Here is a 19,121-nt window from a genome sequence, read left to right on the forward strand (position 1 = left end):
AGCAACCAACCACTTTATTTCCCAGTTAAGGTTTACATTTCTTTTTTATAAGACCATATATACATAAACGTCTCTCCTCAATAGTATATGCCACCCCTCAAAATGGAATAAATACAAATCCTCCAAATGTTACTTTAACTGACAATGAAAATAAATTAGTGAATGACCAGAAGTCCAGTTACAACTAATGCCCTCCAACTACAGGCCAAGTGTGGTTAGAGATGGGGCACCGCGTGATAAAGAGGTGAAGATACCACTGTGGAGGAGTCCACTCCATCAGCCATCATCCTCCAGGTCAGCATCGCAGCTCACAGCAGGTCTGGCAGGATCAGTCCTGGGGGCTTTGGTTCTACACAGTTAATCCAAAAGTTGGCACAGCTGGCATGGTACTGGTGACCTCCATAAAGCAGCTTAAAGTTGTCCGTTTCTGAGTTGAAGGCCTTGGATTGAAAGAAAAGTAAGATGCTGGTTACAGAAATGCATATTTGTTGAGGTCCAATGTGTCAAATAAACAATGATATTACTAAATGGATTTCTGTTCTGGGCACCTGTCGAGTGGTCACACCGTTTCACGCCATCAAGTTCTAAACCACTCAGACCATCACAAGGTGCGCTGATGGATAATGGGGGGACTTGTACAAGGATAGAGACAGGCTCCCTGTGCCAGCCTAAGACCTGCTATGTCACCAGGCTTGTGTGTGCAAAATGAGGTCTCTGTGTTAAACACAATCTCAAATCCATTTATTACAAAAGAAGTGTTTGTCGTTTGGATTTTAACAACATAATTGCTATGCCTGCTGGGATAGGCGGCAGCTCTGCCAGAACCCTGCTCAACATAAAATGGCTTTAGAAAATGGATGGGTAATTGTCCTATGTGCAGCAAGCATGCAGGTTTAAAGCTTTTTACTCATCCCTTGCAAACTGTAGTGTTTAGAACTGGAAATCACAAAGCTAAATTATGTTTGACTAAAGAAACCTTACGATGCCAACCACCCAAGTTTTTGAATGGAAATCCATTTAGTCACATCGTCATTGTAGAACTGGGCACAACATTACCAAGAGATCACTTGCTGAACGTCTGTTTAAACGTCGAACTATAAAGAGGATGGCCATGTAATCAGATGTACCAGTGAAGAGTGTCAAGCCGAAACAAAACAAAAAAATATATTTACAGTTTTTATATTCATGCCAGCTATGTTAAGGTTCTACTTGTGAATGAAAGGATTTTGCTACAAATTCCCCTTTTCGTTTTTAGATGCCCAAAATCTCTCATAATGGGTGACATTCTTCCCTGCCAGCGTGTTCATCTAATGGCACACAATGGGTATTTCAGAGCCCCCAGCTGACCTGGCACTGCGGCTCTGGATGGTAGAAGACTACAGGAAGACTTGGGAACTCCATGAACAGAATGGTTCGGTTGGCACACTGAACTTCCAAGTTCTGTGAAGGGGCTCGCCATTCTGCTTTATTGCGAGTCTCCGTGTTAACACATTGAGCAAAAATGGCAATCATGTCGACATGTTTGGCTTCCACTTGCTGCATAAAAGAACCACTTGTGCTGTAGAAACTGAACCTGCAGGCTACTCCTGACATTTCCCTTTTCTGTTGTGTGTGCCTGATGTGTGGCTCGTCTCTTGTGGTCAAACATGACGGCTAACCGTCCCGCAGTCACAACCCCATCACGCATCCGCCGCCCATGCTCCTTGAATACGCCAGCGGGCACACACTTTGCATGCATCCCCCTTGATGGTGTGAATTGTGCCGAGGGATGATCAAGACAAACTGTTTTAATTCACTGAGAGTTCCTTAATTGGGATATCATTTCATCAGACTGTAAAAAAAAATACAATTAATTGTGATTAAATGCAGCAAATGGAATGAATCACCAGTTCATGTTTTGTGCCCGTTTCACTGCTCTAATGTATATAAATGGGGCTGCAGTGCAGCAAAGTCAATAACGTCTAGTATGTCTAATGACAAAAGAAAAAGTGAATCGAGTACAATGTTCATATTCATCACACCACAATAAGTATGGAGGAAAAGGCTCTTCTGTGTTTTTGGCTTTGGTGGTCACCTGTACACATGCGGCCTGTTCCATACGTGGACTGTGTAGGTGTAAACAGAGCAGCACGTATTAAAAACAATGCAGAAAACCTTAAAAGAACTCGGAACAAAAGGCAGGCTGCCAATATCTGGAGGTGACGCACTTGTGACCCGTGTGGCTCTCTACCCAAGCATACTGGTACTGAAATGAAAGAAACAAAGCATATGAGCTTTTAGAGTAGACGGTCTCAGGGGTATTAACAAAAAACGGATGAGCAGCATAAGAACTGCAGCACCCCCAGTTTACGTAGGCGGCCTACTGGCTGCTTGAGGCCGTGACACATTACCTGACCTTTCAACTGAACTTCAGTCGTTGCCTTCACTTACAGAATCTTTGCGAGTCGGAGGCAGCCGTCTAGTCTGATAAACCTTGAGAATCATCCCAAGTAGTCCGCAACTCACTGGGATAAAATAAAAACTGGTCTGGTTTTGTCTTTAGTCGTACGGGATGTGCATGAGAGATACTCGTCTGGAGGTACAATGCACAGAACGCAGCGAGAAGGAACACAAGTGTACTGGAACTCCGACAGATGTTTGTGATGTCTCATATTTTATACACCACGACAGAATGGAAAAAGGAAAAAAGACCCAAGACTGCGGCTGAACTCGCCGTACCTGTAAATCTTTTATAACGGCGGCAGGTCTGTCTGGCAGCAAGCTATGGACTGTCATGAAATGGGGGGGGGGAGCACGGCTGCGCTGGAACGTCGGCCGCTCTAAGTGACAAGCCCAGCGACTTTCAGTCATTAAAACTGACGCAGTCTGGCAGTCAGCGAGTCTGACACACCCGACGACTACAAGTCATATAATGAGATGTTGCCGTTAGCTGTTTCTTGACAAGGGGAGTCCTACTGCACCATTAAGCTAATGCTTAGGGTGGCATTTTCTTTTGGAATCTGCTGCTGCTGTCCGTCAACATGAGGATTAAAGAGATGTCCACGTCAGTAAAGTTGGCCATCAAGAGGCTTTAAAAAACAAGCAATCTGAGACACAGCAGAAAGTTTGGGTTTGCCAAAATCAATCCTCATTAAAAAGCATGAATGGCCTGGTAAACCAAGGAGGACGACTGAAGAATACTTTCACTTGGAACACCTCCTCACGTGTAGGTGTAGCCATGACAGAGACGGCCATCAGGAGAACACTACAGATGCCTAAATTTAGAGGGTCCGCCACAAGATGCAAACCACTGGTAAGTTAGTAAATGGCAGCTTAGAAACACATCAACAAAATGGAATTATTATCAAGTGGAAAGATGAGATACAGAGAAGGCTGTGGAGGAAGAAGGGGCCACCTCGTGCTCCTAAAAACACCACCTCCTCTGTGGGCTTAGGACCGCATTGTCTGCCACCATTGTTTTTTTTTTGATTAAAGTCACAAGTGATGCAATAAAGTATTTTATTGAATTAAAACTACCTGTGCTCCTTTTAAAAAAAAAAATGTGTTGGTACAGAAGCTTAGTGCTGGTGACAGCGAGGAGGAGGTTAAGCTCTTGCATGAAGGGAGAAGAATAAAAGTTAAGATGTATGCATTTAATCTGACCAGTTTAGTGGCACGAGGAGCCATCACAGCAACTCAGGGTTTAAAGGAAGAAGTAAATGTGACGGACGGCAGGCCAGTCCTTTGAAGGCTTAATCCCACAGCCAATCAGAAAAGAGCGTGCAGAGTGCAGTCCATGTGACTGACACCTACTTGTACCAATCGAGTGTCAGTTTAGTTTTCCCCCGGCTAGCCCAGTGTGATCGGGTAGTGCAGCGGCCAGCGTTCATCTTCGGGGGCTCACACTGGGGATGGTAAAAGGCGATGAGTGTTATTTATTTCACAACACATGAAGGACTAAACGTATTTATAAAACACAAAAAACATCTACCCGAGTTTCTGGTCAGTGTCACAGAAGTTCAAAATGGGCATAGGATTCAGTACCAAATGCTGGCCAGTGGAAAGTGCTGTTTTGCGTACAAAAGAAGAAAAAAGTAACACACTGTTTGCAATACCTTCCATTTTAAATATAAGTAACTGTATAACGTGGAGAGGGTCTTTTTTGTAAGTGTTGAGTAAGTAACGCGTATTTACTGATGGGGTGATAAAAGCAGCAGGATGAGTTCTGAGGTCCACACACACATCTATCTTACCTGCGTGGATTCACCAGAATAGGCCCAGATTTGCCGGGTGACGTGTTGCTCTGCAGCAGGACAGTCTATGGTATAAGCTCATATCACCTGTTTAATTTCAATACCAGTATGCTTAAGTAGAAAGCCACAACGGTGACAATGGTGTCATGTCAAAATGCGTATGGACTGCACTGTACTTACAAGAACACCTGAACCTGCCCAGGCCAAGTAAAAGCTTCTCCAAACCTTCATGAACACTTTAAACGTAATGGGCACCAGAGCGGATCAACGACATGAAGACACCACAGCTCACTCCTACTACTCAGGAGAAGCACCATAAAGTCTTCGGTTCCCCCTCTCTGTGGCACCAGCAAGACTTGACAGATAATGACGTGTATGAGGAGCCAATTACAGTGATGCCTCTCCATGTCAACAAATCAGGGTCCAGATGAAATGATGACTATGAGGACCACGTGCAGAACAACAGCGTTCACTCTTCTCTACTTCTATGCTTTAATGTTTCATATCGTTTAATGCTACTTCTCCCATTTTTGGTGACTGCATAAAGGCACAAAGCGCTGCTTCTTGACTCCCTTTGACTAAAGTGTTGGATTTGGCCAAAGCTGCGCACACACACCCTTCTACGTCTATGGTATTTTGTCACAGGCACTATTTAGGTGCTTTTCTTTCAGAAACCAGGGTCTTATCTCAAATTTCCATTGCAGGGACTCAGGCCATTTGTATTTCCTGCTACTTTTTTTTTTTAGCTCCTACTCCAGGGTACGTACTTTCCGTTCAACCAGAAACGATCACAGGTGGGGCTCAGGCGATGAACTGTGCTGACTAGCAGACTACGAGCCCTGCCGCCATCTTACAAATCTGTTAGTAGTTTGGACTTGTGAGAGTAATCAGTAAAGATGGAGGGCTGCACTTCACACCGCATCGCTCTTCAAAGCCGCCTCCCTGGCACGCCACAGCGTTCACATCAGCGAAGCAATAATCGCCCCCATGAAGTCACAATCGCTTTGAAGCTATAAGGTGTGCGGAGTCCACCGTGAACTCCCCAGCTCACCTCACTTTTCTTTGCACATCGCATATTTTGAATAAAGATGACAGGTCCTGTGGTGCGGTGGGAACACAACATAGGTAAGCGATCACAAGTGTGACAGGACAGGACGATGTCGGGTCCAGGAACTCATTGGTTTCTAAAACAAAGTTCCAGCGGCGGAAAAACTTCTTTTGATTTCACATTTTAGAGCGCGTACACACACAAGAGTATCACTTTTCTTGTGTAGTGAGGCTACATTACCAGCAGTTAACCACCCTATCAAAAAATCAACAACACTTCAGAAAAAATGTTATATTTCAATTTTTCAAGCTTAAATCCGTAATTTGGGTATTTCTAATAAAGAACAAAATATAAAAGAAAAAATAATCATTCTGATTTGTTAGTTTACAAAAGTAAAGGTCTCCACCACCTTCAAAGTGACGACTGAAGCAGCAGAAGCAGCAGACCCCCCAAACCCCCCGACTATCTCGATGCCTGCCACAAATATGCAGGTGACACAGAATTTCAGTAAAAATACGCAAAAGCAGCACTGGGGGGAAAAAAAAAAAAAAAGGAAGCAGAACGGCGGACACTCCAGGCTACAGAGAGGGGGCCTCAGCTCTTCTGGCGTTCCTACCCTGTGGAGATTCCCAAATCTGAACATGAGGATTATTTGTTACTAGTTGAGGAGGGGTGAAGCTTTGTAATGAACCTAAAACAGGACCCCCTGTGCTGTTATGAGATTTGGGCATTTTGGGCTCAAATCCTGAACCCTGTCATTGCTCATGTGGATGTTTTGTGATCTGCGTGTGTCTTCATGGAGTTTCCTGCCACGTCCCTAATGACATGCAGGTCGAATTGATTAGCCATTAATAGCCAATGGCCCTGTGTGCGTGTGGAGGTGCAGTGGGCTGGCGTCCCATCCGGGGGCCGTTTACTGCCTTGCACTAACTTGGCTCTGGTCTTTGAACTCCTGAGGTGCCTCAGTAATTGTTCTCTAAGTTCTACCATATGAATGGCAGTCAAGTCAGCTGACCATCAAAAGAACACAATTGGATAGTTAAAAAAAAATGAAAATGTGTGTGTGAGATGCGCCCTACAATTCACAATATGCGTTTCCAGGACTTATATAGTGCCAAAAAAATGTACTTGACATTTTTCACATTTCATTCTTACACAACACTGAATTACAGTGGATTTAATGAAGCTTTTATTTGATCTTGACCATCAGAAGACGACTCTTCAATGTCAAAGTGAACACAGATCTCTGCTAGGTGGACTAAACAAATTACAACCATACAGCACAGAGTAACTGATCACACACAGTAAGTATTCACCTCTTGTACTCCGTATTCAGCAGACACCCTTTTGACAGCCATCACAGCCTGGAGTCTCTTTGCACATCGGGACACTGCAATGTTTCCTCACTCTTCTGTATAAAACTGCTCAGGCTCTGTCAGGCAGCATGGGGATCCCGAGTGACCAGTCTTTATCATACCCAGCCTGAAATTCTCAACGACTTGGCCACTCCAGGACTTCAACATTGTTGTTGTGTAGAGCCATTCTTGTGTATATTGGCTTCATGCTCAGAGTTGTTGTCCTGCTGGAATCTTCTCCAAAGGTGCAGGCTTCTCGCAGACTAAATTGGCTTTCCCTTTAGCATTTCTCTGTATGTTGCCACATTCATTTTTACCCTCCACCCTCACAACTGTCCAGAGCCTGCTGCAGAGAAGCAGCATCTCCACATCATGATGCTGTCTGTGCAGTATTTGGCTTACACTGAGCAGATCATTTAGTGTGATGGCCAAAATGCACAACCTTATCGGACATTACAATCTTCTTCCAGGTGAATACAGAGTCTCTCACATATGCTGTCATGTGGTTTTCTAAATAGTGGCTTTCTCTTTGTCCCTCTCCCATAAGGCTGCAACTGGTGAAACATGCAGGGTACTGTTATTGTCTGCCCAGCCTTTCCAACCTCATCCACTGTAGCATGTAACTCCTTCAGCGTTTTCATTGGTCTCTGGTGGTCTCTCTTACTAGTCTTCTTCTTGCATGATCACTCACAGGCTGCTGTAGGCAGATTTCCACCTGTGGCATATTCCTTCCATTCATTATTGGTTAACTGAACTTGACTCCCTGCGGTGGGCTGGTGCCCTGCCAGGGGTTTGTTTCCTGCCTTGCGCCCTGCGTTGGCTGGGACTGGCTCCAGAGGACCCCCGTGACACTTTAGTTAGGATCTAGCGGGTTGGATAATGGATGGATGGATGGATGGATGAACTTGACTCCAAGGGATATTTTCTTGTTTCATTCCCCTGGCTCGTGCTTTTCAATCCCCTTTTCACCGAGACACCTGGGGCCTCATGTATAACGCCGTGCGTAGAACTTACACTATAACATGGCGTAAGCACAAAAGCAGGAATGTGCGTACGCACAGAAAAATCCAGATGCAGGAATCTGTGTGCACGCAAACTTTCACGTTCTTCCACTACATAAATCCCGATCAGCGTGAAAAGTAACGCATGTGCACGCGCCTTCTGTCCCGCCCCAACTCCTCCCAGAATTACGCCTCTTTGAATATGCAAATCGATATAAATAGCCTTCTGTGAAAAGACAATGGGAAAAGCACGGGGGAAAAATATAAGAATTTCAGCGAATACCAAGTGGAGGCAAAGGAAAAACTTACTATTTGTTGGTTTAAAACAGTGGCATAATCAACAAAAGAAAGTTGATCAAGTGACAGAGTGTCGGAAAAACTCGAAAGCTCAAGTTCACAAAGTCGCACAGTGCCCGAAATAAAAAAGAAGTTGTCACATATCAAAGTCGGCGTGAAAAGGCGACTCGCAGCGGACCGTCTGAGTGTCATATGAAAGCTTATTAGGGTACAGAGAAAAAAAATAGGCACACAGTGGGAAATAAGCAAGAAATGTCAACTTTAATCTCGAAATTTCCACTTTAATCAGTAGCTTAGTTTGTCATTAAAGTAGAACATCATAAACTTCATCTTAAAATTGTTTACTTTACTAGTTTCTCAAGTAGCACGTTAAATGCTTAGAGCACATAGAAGATCAAATACAGATCAATGTGTGTGAATCACTATGTGCTTCCGTTCTTTCTCTTTCTCCGACAGGACACAGAATCCATTACATTCGTGATATTACAGCTCTCTGAATAATTAAAATACTGAGATGTATATGTGATATCTTTTTCATGATGACAGGAATGAAAGCATGTTATTAAACATGGGAACACGGTGGCGCAGTGATTGTTCATATCTCACGCAAGAGGCTTGCTGCATCATGTGCGACCTTCGATGAAATAATTTATCGCAGCAGTACTGTCTCTTTCAAACTTACTAACCTCCAATTCCTGTCCTTACTTTTCTTTCTCCAAATACCCAATCGCCACACAATCAGCTCTGTAATAGACGTGAAGCCATCTATAAGCTTAGAACGCCGATTCTTCAAAACTTTTAAGGAACATTGAAATCTTCGTAGTACATGTTTAATTATTCTATCCGTCTATCCTTCCAGTGTTGCGTCAGCACCAGCAATAATACAGCGCAAGGAAGGAGCTATCCGTGAACTAGCTAGCGCTGCGGCACCGTGTCCTCACATGTTTAATTATTAACAATACAGATTATTTAAATGAAGTTAAAGTTTTATCTATATACTATAAGCAACATGTTTTGCTGCATTTCATCTTAAAAATAATATCGTCATCATACACGCTTTATAAAGTGGCGCAGGTTGTGCAATATTATAACTGTAGTGCAAGTTTACAGTGGGGTAATTGTACTTATAAGTACAAACAGTTCTACAAGGAGCACTTGATGGACTGATTGAGTGCGTTTATGGTTCTTGGGATTAAACTGTTTCTGAAACGCGAGGTCCGTACAGGAAAGGCTTTGACGCATTGTGGCTGAGGTAGTGTGTGCTTGAAACTGTACACCGATAATTCTCTTTACGATCAGCTGCTGCTGTGATTCCCCACTCAGATACAGTGATATAAGTACTCCGAGTGGTGCAGTGAGAGTAATATGGAAAAAGATGATCCGCTGTGGCAACCCTTAACAGGAGCAGCTGAAAGAAGAAGATGATGCAGTGAGATTAACAACGCTAAAGCAGTTCTGGTGTTTGGAATACTATGGCTATTCCCTGGACCATTATATTGCTGCAGGTTAATTACAATCAGATGCATTACACTAATAAACAATATGCAGTTAATTTCAGTGTATTTATAAAGCCGTGTCAGGAATGTGGGTCTAAGAAAGAAAGGGTGACCACACAGGAACAGTAACACTGCTTTGAAGCTGGGTGCCGCCAGTCTGAAAAACCAAGCGGAGAAATTGCATACGCCAGGGTATGAGTTACCATGGAAATGTGCGTGGCTTTACGCCAAGTTTAGGTTTTATACATCGCGATTTGAGCGTGGAAACGTTTGTACGCAACATTTCTGTGCGTACGAACCGTTTATACATGAGGCCCCTGGAGTGTTCTTTTGTCTTCATTGTGTAGGTCAGGCCACCACACACGCACAACCTTCCAGATAAGGTGCACTTCTACTACAAGCAAGTGAAGCCCCAGACAGGGGACCTCCATTGAACTAATTTGGGACTTCTGAAACAAGCTGGCTACACCAGTGATGAGTTAGGCATGTCATATTAAAGGTTGTTTTGTGTTTTATATTTATAATTAATTTAGACCACATGGTGGAGATCTGATTTCACTTCGACATTAAAGTCATTTCTGTTATTCAATATCAAAAAAGTCAAATTAAATCCACTGTTATTCAGTGTTGCGTAACAAAAAATGTGAAACCTTCCTATGGGCCCTTTATTTATTATATACTACTACTACTAGTATCGAACAGCTTCCAAAAGACCTGTCTGGGGTCAGTTAGGCCACATTACACTGAAACACGATATGAAGTGGGGCCAGCAGAACGCTGGTGAAATATTAAAAAGCTCATTCTTCTGTTCATCATTTAACAGGCTAACTGATGTCAAGCATCAGCAATCGGCACCGTCTTCGGCTGCTTCAGTCAGTAAGTATCCTTTTGATAGGCGAACACCTGGCTTGAATCCTCTGGAGCCCTCATTTATAAAAGCCGAATGAGAGAGAGAGATGCCATTTGTTAAGTTGTGTTAGCTACTGAGTGTCATGATGAGAACATGAATGTCTACCTAAAGTTCAACTTCTGGTTCAGTGCAAAATATCAAAAGCTAATGAACAAGGCATTCTGAGCCAAATTAAATATTCTGGTCAACTCTCTTGCACTAATCTGTATTTCCCAAAACAACATCTTCTAGTATTGAGCTATTCCACCTGCCTCATTATGGTAAATCAAACCAGATATTTTGATTCAATATTTTGAATGTGCATAATTTCACTCTCAATTAGCTGGTTGGTGATGATGAGCATAAATGGTTAGAAGCACAGGAGAACTCAGTGAAACATAGCCTACAAATGTCATGTCTCTTCTCATTCACCTTCCAAGTAAAATAGTCCCAGCACCCCAATGATTTTATTACAGAAGGGATATTAGGAGCTCCTACTTTTTTAGTTTTCTGCTGTTTAGATTTTTCTTGCATCTGCAAAATAAAAATGTTCAAAAACCCCAAAAAGAAATGGTCAAAGACAGAATGAAATATGACTGAATTATGATTTAATCACACCCAATTTGTGGAATAGCTTCCTTGCAGCAATCAACTGTGATGAGGGCCAGTGAACCATCTATAGGGTGCAGCAATCCGCTCTGCAAACATGCTGGCCAAATCACAAAAACATCTATTTGGCTTGGCTGGAACTGGCAAAAACCTCTGCTCCTTGCTTGCGAATGCACAACATTTACTGAATGCTGCTCCCAGTTTTAATGGGCACATTCAATAATGCCTATCCAGCAGAAAGCAGCAGAGATGAAGCATTGGCAGCTCTGGAAAACACTTTCAAAAATAAAACTTCTATTTAACATGTGGGGGAAGACCCAAACTGACCCATACTGGATATGATCAGTAGCATGGGGTTAGGGTGAAGTTATCAACTACGCGGATATGTATTGCATGCCTACGGTCTTACACTTTGAGCTACATCCTTTGTATTAAAATGTGCTATAGACATTAATGTTGTGATCAGTCAGCCATGGGCATTGTGCTTACTTCATCAAGCGCGTATTTCTGGCAATTATTCTACAATTTGTGCACATGATTTTTGCAATTTTTTTTCCACAAGCCAGGCCATGTCGAACATCAGACAATTGTGTTTTTTTTTTTTTTTTTTAACATTAACGCACATGTTCATGAAGCGTTTCCCTATCAGGGTGTCTCTGTGGGAAAGCATCAGGAATAAAAACACTTGGTGCAATGGCGCAACTACACAAACCATGTTAGAAGTCAAAGAGTTTTTTAAAAAAAGAAAATGTGGTTGTTGCTTCACAACTCTGTATTTGCCAGGTCTCACTACTTGTGACTGTTTTTGCTCCCAAAATTGAGGCTGAGACTGAAGGGAAAATAATCTGCTACCATGTTAGAAATCAGGAAAAAAAAATGGCAGAAGGCTCTGGACACAGAAACAACAGGTGAGCACTGGAAATGTTACAAGAAGTGCTTGGACAAGTGTGTTGCATCCGTACTCTAACTGCTGAAAGATGTGTAATGCATTTTTTTTTAAACAATTCCAGAAATTTTTGGTTCCCCCCTAGTATATAGTTAATACCAAACAAGTATAAATATTATCAGTAAGCAAAAACCTAATAACCAAAGACAAAAAAAATAGTTAAATCAATCACATGCCCTGACTCTCATAACATCATACTGTACTTGTAATAATAACTGGATAATAAAATAAGGAGTTTTTGTTTTAATTGGAGATATAATCTAGAATGGAAAATGCTAATAAATTTAACTGAAATGTAAAATAAAGTAAAAACAGAACAATGCAATTACTAATTTTTGTCTCTAGCCTCTATGTAGTTATACTTACTTTACTCCTTGAATCAACATTTAGAAGACAAACCCCACATGCAAGTTCCTTAGCATTCCTGATGCCGTGGCGAAGAATACATGAAGAGAAATCCAAGGAATTTTCATCCGGCTGTGAGAGAAAGACACAGCATATAAGAACACAGTAAGTCTGACTAAGAACATTAGACCTGTCAGGCCATCAAGGCTGATTGGTCAGCTATTAGCCAGTTTGTCCCCAGTATCTCAACTAGATACTTTTAAAAGTACTTGCTTCAAGGACTTGACTTGAAAGTTTCTTCCACATTTTAATGTCCGTGTGTGTGAAGAGGTGCTTTCTGGCTTTGCTGTAATTTCTACCGGTGTCCTCAAGTATACAATTCACTGTTTAACCGACAGAATACAGATGGGTCCAATTTACTGATACCTTTGACAATTCTGAACACCTAAATTAAGTGAACCTTCTCTGCTTGAGGCTAAAGAGGTTTAGTTCCCTTGGCCTGTTGGAGTAAGACATGCCCTTCAATCCCAGGATGCATTTGGCTGCTGTTCTTTGCACAGCTCTTGAGGGCTTGTCTTTTTTGTAATGTGGTGACCAGATGTGAGTTTAACAGCACTTGAACAGGGTCAATAAATTTTATAATGCTACTTAAATTTACCTTTTTAACTGTTAGTGTACAGTGACAGGACAAAAATGTCATGTCAAGGTAAACTACTACATTTTCAGATGTTGCTTCCTATAGACCAGGTTCACTCATCTTGAATGTTTAATTAACATGCTTTTTACCTTAATGTAGCACTAAGTACTTTCCAAGTAAAATAAACCATTTTACAAATATTTTTTCAGTGTTAAAGATTGTCTCTTGAATTATTTTGTTGTCTGTAATGTATTTGCTGTTTCATCAATGTAAGTGTCATCTGTGAATTTCAGAAATTATCAACTATCTTATAATCAATGTAACTAATAAAAATGAATAATGTCCAATATCCCTTAGGGTCTGCACTAATGATTCATCATGAGGAGTGTTCTCTTCTTACCTGCAGTTCTCGTCTAAATTCAATTACAATGTTTACCTGGATCTTAAAATAAGGTCTCATGCCTGAAGCTACCATTCATTTCAGTAGATCCACTTAACTTAACTTTACCAGTGGCTGGAACTTAATCTGACAGCTTAGGGAGCAAGACAGGAACTCCTTACAGTTAAAAACAGGTCCCTCATTTTGTTATGAGACAGCTGTTTTTTATTTCCTACACTGGATCACATATTTCTCCTACAACTAACTTTTTAACTTCACTCTTCATGTTCTTTCACTCCTACTCCTGCCTTTCACTCATTTCACCTGCTCTGGCTTTGTTTTCTCCTACGTAGGTAACCCGATTTTTTCTTTTCATTGACACGCCTGATGAAATCTTTAGAGCTGAAAAGTTGCATTTCTTACCTTGTTTTCTTTCCAGCATTGAAATAACCTTTAATTTTTTTTTCCTATATTGAACCTAATCTGCCAACAGTCAATGCTAATGGAATTTTTTAAGCTGTTAAAAGGTCACCTGCATCTTATATGTTTGTTCTTTATTGGATTGTGAACCTAAAACAACATGCACTGTAACTATTAGATTACCAGTAGTATTTACACACAGTGCTCTAATTACTCATAAACTACTCACATCTTCCTCAGTAAAAAATAATATTATATATACTGCATACTTGCTTGGATGTGTACATCCCTCCAAAAAAAAGCCAGCTGAATCCATAATACTTAAGCAGAGGATAATCAAATTTATTTGAATAAGTTATAAGAAACAACCTATAAATCCAATAAATCAAGCCTTTGATGAAGCAAATAGCCAAGAATGACTGGTAGGGCAAATTCAGAGTTAAGTATAAAGACAAACATGCGTCATCTGAATCTAGAATCTTGAAAGTTAAATACTTTCTCTTTGAGAGACTGAAGCAGTACTATCTAAAATGTGCAATGGCAAATCCAGTCCTGGTGGGCTACAGTGGCACTGGACTTGCCTTCTGGACAATCCTTACAATGACCAGGACCACCTTCATTGAAGTGCCTGTTTAGTTGGATTTATTCCTTTGCTTTTCTTTTGGTATTCTACCAGTTGTTCTTAGGTTTTAGGGTCACTCTTTCTAATGTGGCTATGAGAGTGAGGGTGCTGCCATGACAGACTGGCAGCCTCTCCAATTTGGTTTCCTGTGTTGCTTTCAGTGTTGCGAAACTGCCTCATGCAACCTTAAACAGAAGGAGTGAGTTATAAACAAATCTGAAAATGTGTGCCTGGCGTAATATTAAGGTGCTTTCTGGGACTTAGTTAATCATTTCTAGAGTTGGAAGTGTTTAACATTTTTTCAAACTAGCTCAAAAAGTCAGTTATCACATTTTTGTTAATAAATGTTTTTGTATACACAAGTCATATTCATTCAAAGCATTCACACTAGAGTGTGTTGTGCATCACCTGACAGTGTTGCAATCCTTAATAATTAAATTCAACAAGGTTACTTGAGAAACAAGTTTTGAAAGTGGGATGTTAATGAGAAATTTGAATTTGAAACAATAATAATTCTTTGCATTTATATATGTACAAAGAGAAAATTAAATTAAAGTCTGTGTAGGTTTTACTTCCACATCCTAAAGACAAGCAAGAACAATCGTGTGCAAAAGTTAGTACACCCCATATTTTTTTTTAACATATGTGGATATATTTAGATTGGATCTTCATTTAAATTGTCTCCTTTGATAAAAATCATGTAAGTGATTAAAAACCAATGACAGTTGTGACGTGCAATAATTTTAAAAATTAGCTCTAACATGTTGTATCACACCCTCAGGTAGGTGTTTCTTCTAACTGTCTACCAGACTCTGACATCAACTGAGATAAAGTTTTTCCCCACTTCTCCATGCTGAATTCTTTTGACATATGAAGGGTGTCTTGCATGTACTGCCAGTTTCAAATCCCCCCGCAGCATCTTGATGGGATTCAGGCTTTGGCTTGGCCATTCCAGAACCCTCCTTTTTCATCTTTTCAGCCATTCCATGGTGGATTTACTGGAATGTTTAGGCTCATTGTCATTGTGCAAGGTCCACTTTCATTTCAACTGCAAAATCCTCATAGATGGTCTCCTATTGTCCTCAAGCACCCTCTGGTACAATAAACAAAATCACTGTCACTTTATGACCATGAACTGCTTGGGCCCTGATACAGCACAGCAGCCCCAAACCATTATACTTCCACCACCATACTTTACAAATGGTTTCAGGTTCTTCTGGTCAAGTGTTATCTTTGGTATTCACTAAAACTTGTCTTCTGGTACTGTGGTCAACTTTACTAACTTTGCCTTGTCTGTCCACAGCACACTGTTCCAGGAGTTCTGGTCTTAGCCTAGGTGTTCATGGGCAAATTTTAGTCCTGCCCTAACGTTCTTTCTTTAAAGCAAAGGTTTTTTCTCCTGGCACCCCTATCACGTGGATCTAATTTGTGCAGATTTTTCCTAATGGTAGGCTCATGCACCTTGACATTAACAATGGCAACAGCTACCTGTAGGGGCTATAATGAAATTCTGGGTTGCATTCTGTTCTCGGGTGGATTTATTGGGGTGGCCTGGCCCGGACAAGGCAGTGGTTGTTTGAAATTTTCTCCACTTGTAGAAGATCTCTGGACAGTGGAATAGTTGATTTCCAAGTATTTGGTGATCTTTTTAAATCCCTTCCCAGACTCATAGGCAACTATAATCACCCTTATGAAGGCCTCAGGGAGCTCTTTCGATCTTAGCATGTTGATAACATGTAACGAAGAGCAAATCAAGCTAAATGTCTAAAGTTTAAATAAGACACCATTAGACAAAATCTTATTAATGATGTTTTGTTCATCTGCTCCTGATCTAGTACACCTGAATTTAGTTTTAGATATATGATCTACTGATAAGTATAGGGGTGCACTCGCTTTTTCTACATGTAAAATTTGTGTTTATGTTTTTTTAAATTAAAACATGGACAGCAAAATGTAAATGTGGCATGATGTTTGCTATATCACTTTTATCAAAAGATACTATATATACAAAGATCAAATCTTAATATATCAATGTATGTTAAAAAAGAAAAAATATTTCATGTGGTGTACTTACTTTTTCTGGGGCTACTTGGCAAATTTAAATGGACCCTGTTTGAGTGAGTGTGGTTGTGTTGCAAGAGTGTCTTGTGATAGACTGGCACTCTGCCCAGGGTTTGGTCCTACCTTGTGTCTGGCAATGCCAGGATAGCTGTTCTCTTAGATCCTGGCTTAGAAAGGATGAGTAATTAAATGTACACAGCTAGAATTAGTAAATAGGTGAAAACAAATTTGTAGATAAAATGTAATTTTTCTTCAAGTGTCCACTTGAGGTGAAGAGTTCTGCAAAACAATAAGCATACTTACTGATACATTAGCAATGGACATGAACCCCATTAGGTTGTTCCAAACTCGGTTGATATCCTTCAGAAGCTGCTGAAGCTTCTCACTGCAAACTGCTGTTGCCTTGATGCCCAGCTCCACACGTTTTGAGACTCTGTAAACTTCCACAACACCTGAACATAACATATGAAATATGATGTATGTACATCTCCCAAAACCACAGCATTGTGATGAAATAATAAAAGACCCACAGGCATATCAGAGTTCACCTTACCCTGAAGATATTCCATTCCCTGGGCAGACTGAATAACTTCGGTGCAGACAGAAGAGCTGCTGATTCCATTCAGTGTATCATTGGCTTTATCAATGACCTGCCAAAAAAATTTCTTCTTTACTCAACTACTGTGCTTTATTCAAGAAATGAACCCATGAACTAATGGTCAACAATTTAACAGAGGAAGAAAAAGTTTATATGGGGTTCCTTTAGTACATTTAATCCATCATATTAATATTCTACGAAAACACAAGTTTCTATAATTTAATATATCAGCAGTAAATAAAAACATACCATAACATTTATTAATTAAAAATAATGAATAAAGAATGCTCATAGCTATTCACACTTTGTTTCTTTGAACATATTGTATGTTTAGTTCATACAGTTAGGTCCATAAATATTTGGAGAGAGACAACTGTTTTCTAATTTTGGTTCTGTACATTACCACAATGAATTTTAAATGAAACAACTCAGATGCAGTTGAAGTGCAGACTTTCAGCTTTAATTCAGTGGGGTGAACAAAATGATTGCATAAAAATGTGAGGCGACTAAAGCATTTTTTAACACAATCCCTTCATTTCAGGGGCTTAAAAGTAATTGGACAATTGACTCAAAGGCTATTTCATGGGCAGGTGTGGGCAAGTCCGTCGTTATGTCATTATCAATTAAGCAGATAAAAGGCCTGGGGTTGATTTGAAGTGTGGTGCTTGCATGTGGAAGATTTTGCTGTGAACAGAAAACATGCGGTCAAAGGAGCTCTCCATGCAGGTGAAAGAAGCCATCCTTAAGCTACAAAAACAGAAAAAACCCATCCGAGAAATTGCTACAATATTACGAGTAGCAAAATCTACAGTTTGGTACATCTTGAGAAAGAAAGCAAGCACTGGTGAACTCAGCAATGCAAAAAGACCTGGACGTCCACGGAAGACAACAGTGGTGGATGAAACCCCTTCACAACAGCCAACCAAGTGAACAACACTCTCCAGGGGGTAGGCGTATCGATATCCAAGTCTACCATAAAGAGAAGACTGCATGAAAGTAAATACAGAGGGTGCACTGCAAGGTGCAAGCCACTCATAAGCCTCAAGAATAGAAAGGCTAGATTGGACTTTGCTAAAGAACATCTAAAAAAGCCAGCACAGTTCTGGAAAAACATTCTTTGGACAGATGAAACCAAGATCAACCTCTACCAGAATGATGGCAAGAAAAAAGTATGGAGAAGGCGTGGAACAGCTCATTATCCAAAACATATCACATCATCTGTAAAACACGGTGGAGGCAGTGTGATGGCTTGGGTGTGCATGGCTGCCAGTGGCACTGGGAAACTAGTGTTTACTGATGATGTGACACAGGACAGAAGCAGCCGAATGAATTCTGAGGTGTTCAGAGACATACTGTCTGCTCAAATCCAGCTAAATGCAGTCAAATTGATTGGGCGGCGTTTCATGATACAGATGGACAATGACCCAAAACATATAGCCAAAGCAACCCAGGAGTTTATTAAAGCAAAGAAGTGGAAAATTCTTGAATGGCCAAGTCAGTCACCTGATCTTAACCCAATTGAGCATGCATTTCACTTGCTGAAGACTAAACTTCAGACAGAAAGGCCCACAAACAAACAGCAACTGAAAGCCGCTGCAGTAAAGGCCTGGCAGAGCATTAAAAAGGAGGAAACCCAGCATCTGGTGATGTCCATGAGTTCAAGACTTTAGGCTGTCATTGCCAGCAAAGGGTTTTCAACCAAGTATTAGAAATGAACATTTTATTTCCATTTATTTAATTTGTCCAATTACTTTTGAGCCCCTGAAATGAAGGGATTGCATTAAAAAAATGCTTTAGTTGCGTCACACTTTTATGTAATCGCTTTGTTCACCCCACTGAATTAAAGCTGAAAGTCTGCACTTCAACTGCATGTGAGTTGCTTCATTTAAAATTCATTGTGGTAATGTAAAGAACCAAAATTAGAAAAAAGTTGTCTCTGTCCAAATATTTATGGACCTAACTGTAATTTACAAAATCCACAGAAACAAGGTACATAAAATGTCTGAAGATTAGAGGCACTGCAAGTGCTCTAACCTGTGCTGAAAAATCTATAGAATGTCAAATGTAAATCAGTATTATTAAGAGGCTATGCTTTGATCACCAGAAGTATCCCCTTAAAGAAACCTGTATTTTGTACATCTCTGATATCTTTGTAATGCTGAAAATGTTGTATGATTTGGTATTTA

The 19,121-nt window shown here is 40.7% G+C and overlaps 1 protein-coding gene across 6 annotated transcripts in view; it reads right to left on the reverse strand.

Moving 5' to 3' along the window:
- synrg (synergin, gamma) overlaps nt 1-19,121 on the reverse strand; it is a 99,242-nt gene continuing 80,121 nt past the window's right edge. For 4 of the 6 annotated variants that reach the window (XM_051931441.1, XM_028806598.2, XM_028806602.2 and 1 more), the window contains 5 exons: nt 16,891-16,987; nt 16,641-16,789; nt 12,240-12,350; nt 10,817-10,852; nt 1-440 (listed from right to left, as the gene is read on the reverse strand). In XM_051931441.1, coding sequence (XP_051787401.1) covers nt 309-440; nt 10,817-10,852; nt 12,240-12,350; nt 16,641-16,789; nt 16,891-16,987 — 525 coding nt within the window. In that variant the 3' untranslated portion in view covers nt 1-308. The remainder of the gene's footprint in view (nt 441-10,816; nt 10,853-12,239; nt 12,351-16,640; nt 16,790-16,890; nt 16,988-19,121) is intronic. The other 2 variants (XM_028806603.2, XM_028806599.2) reach the window with 1 other exon arrangement.

Source organism: Erpetoichthys calabaricus, chromosome 8 (assembly GCF_900747795.2).
Source record: "Erpetoichthys calabaricus chromosome 8, fErpCal1.3, whole genome shotgun sequence".
Classification (NCBI taxonomy): domain Eukaryota; kingdom Metazoa; phylum Chordata; class Cladistia; order Polypteriformes; family Polypteridae; genus Erpetoichthys; species Erpetoichthys calabaricus.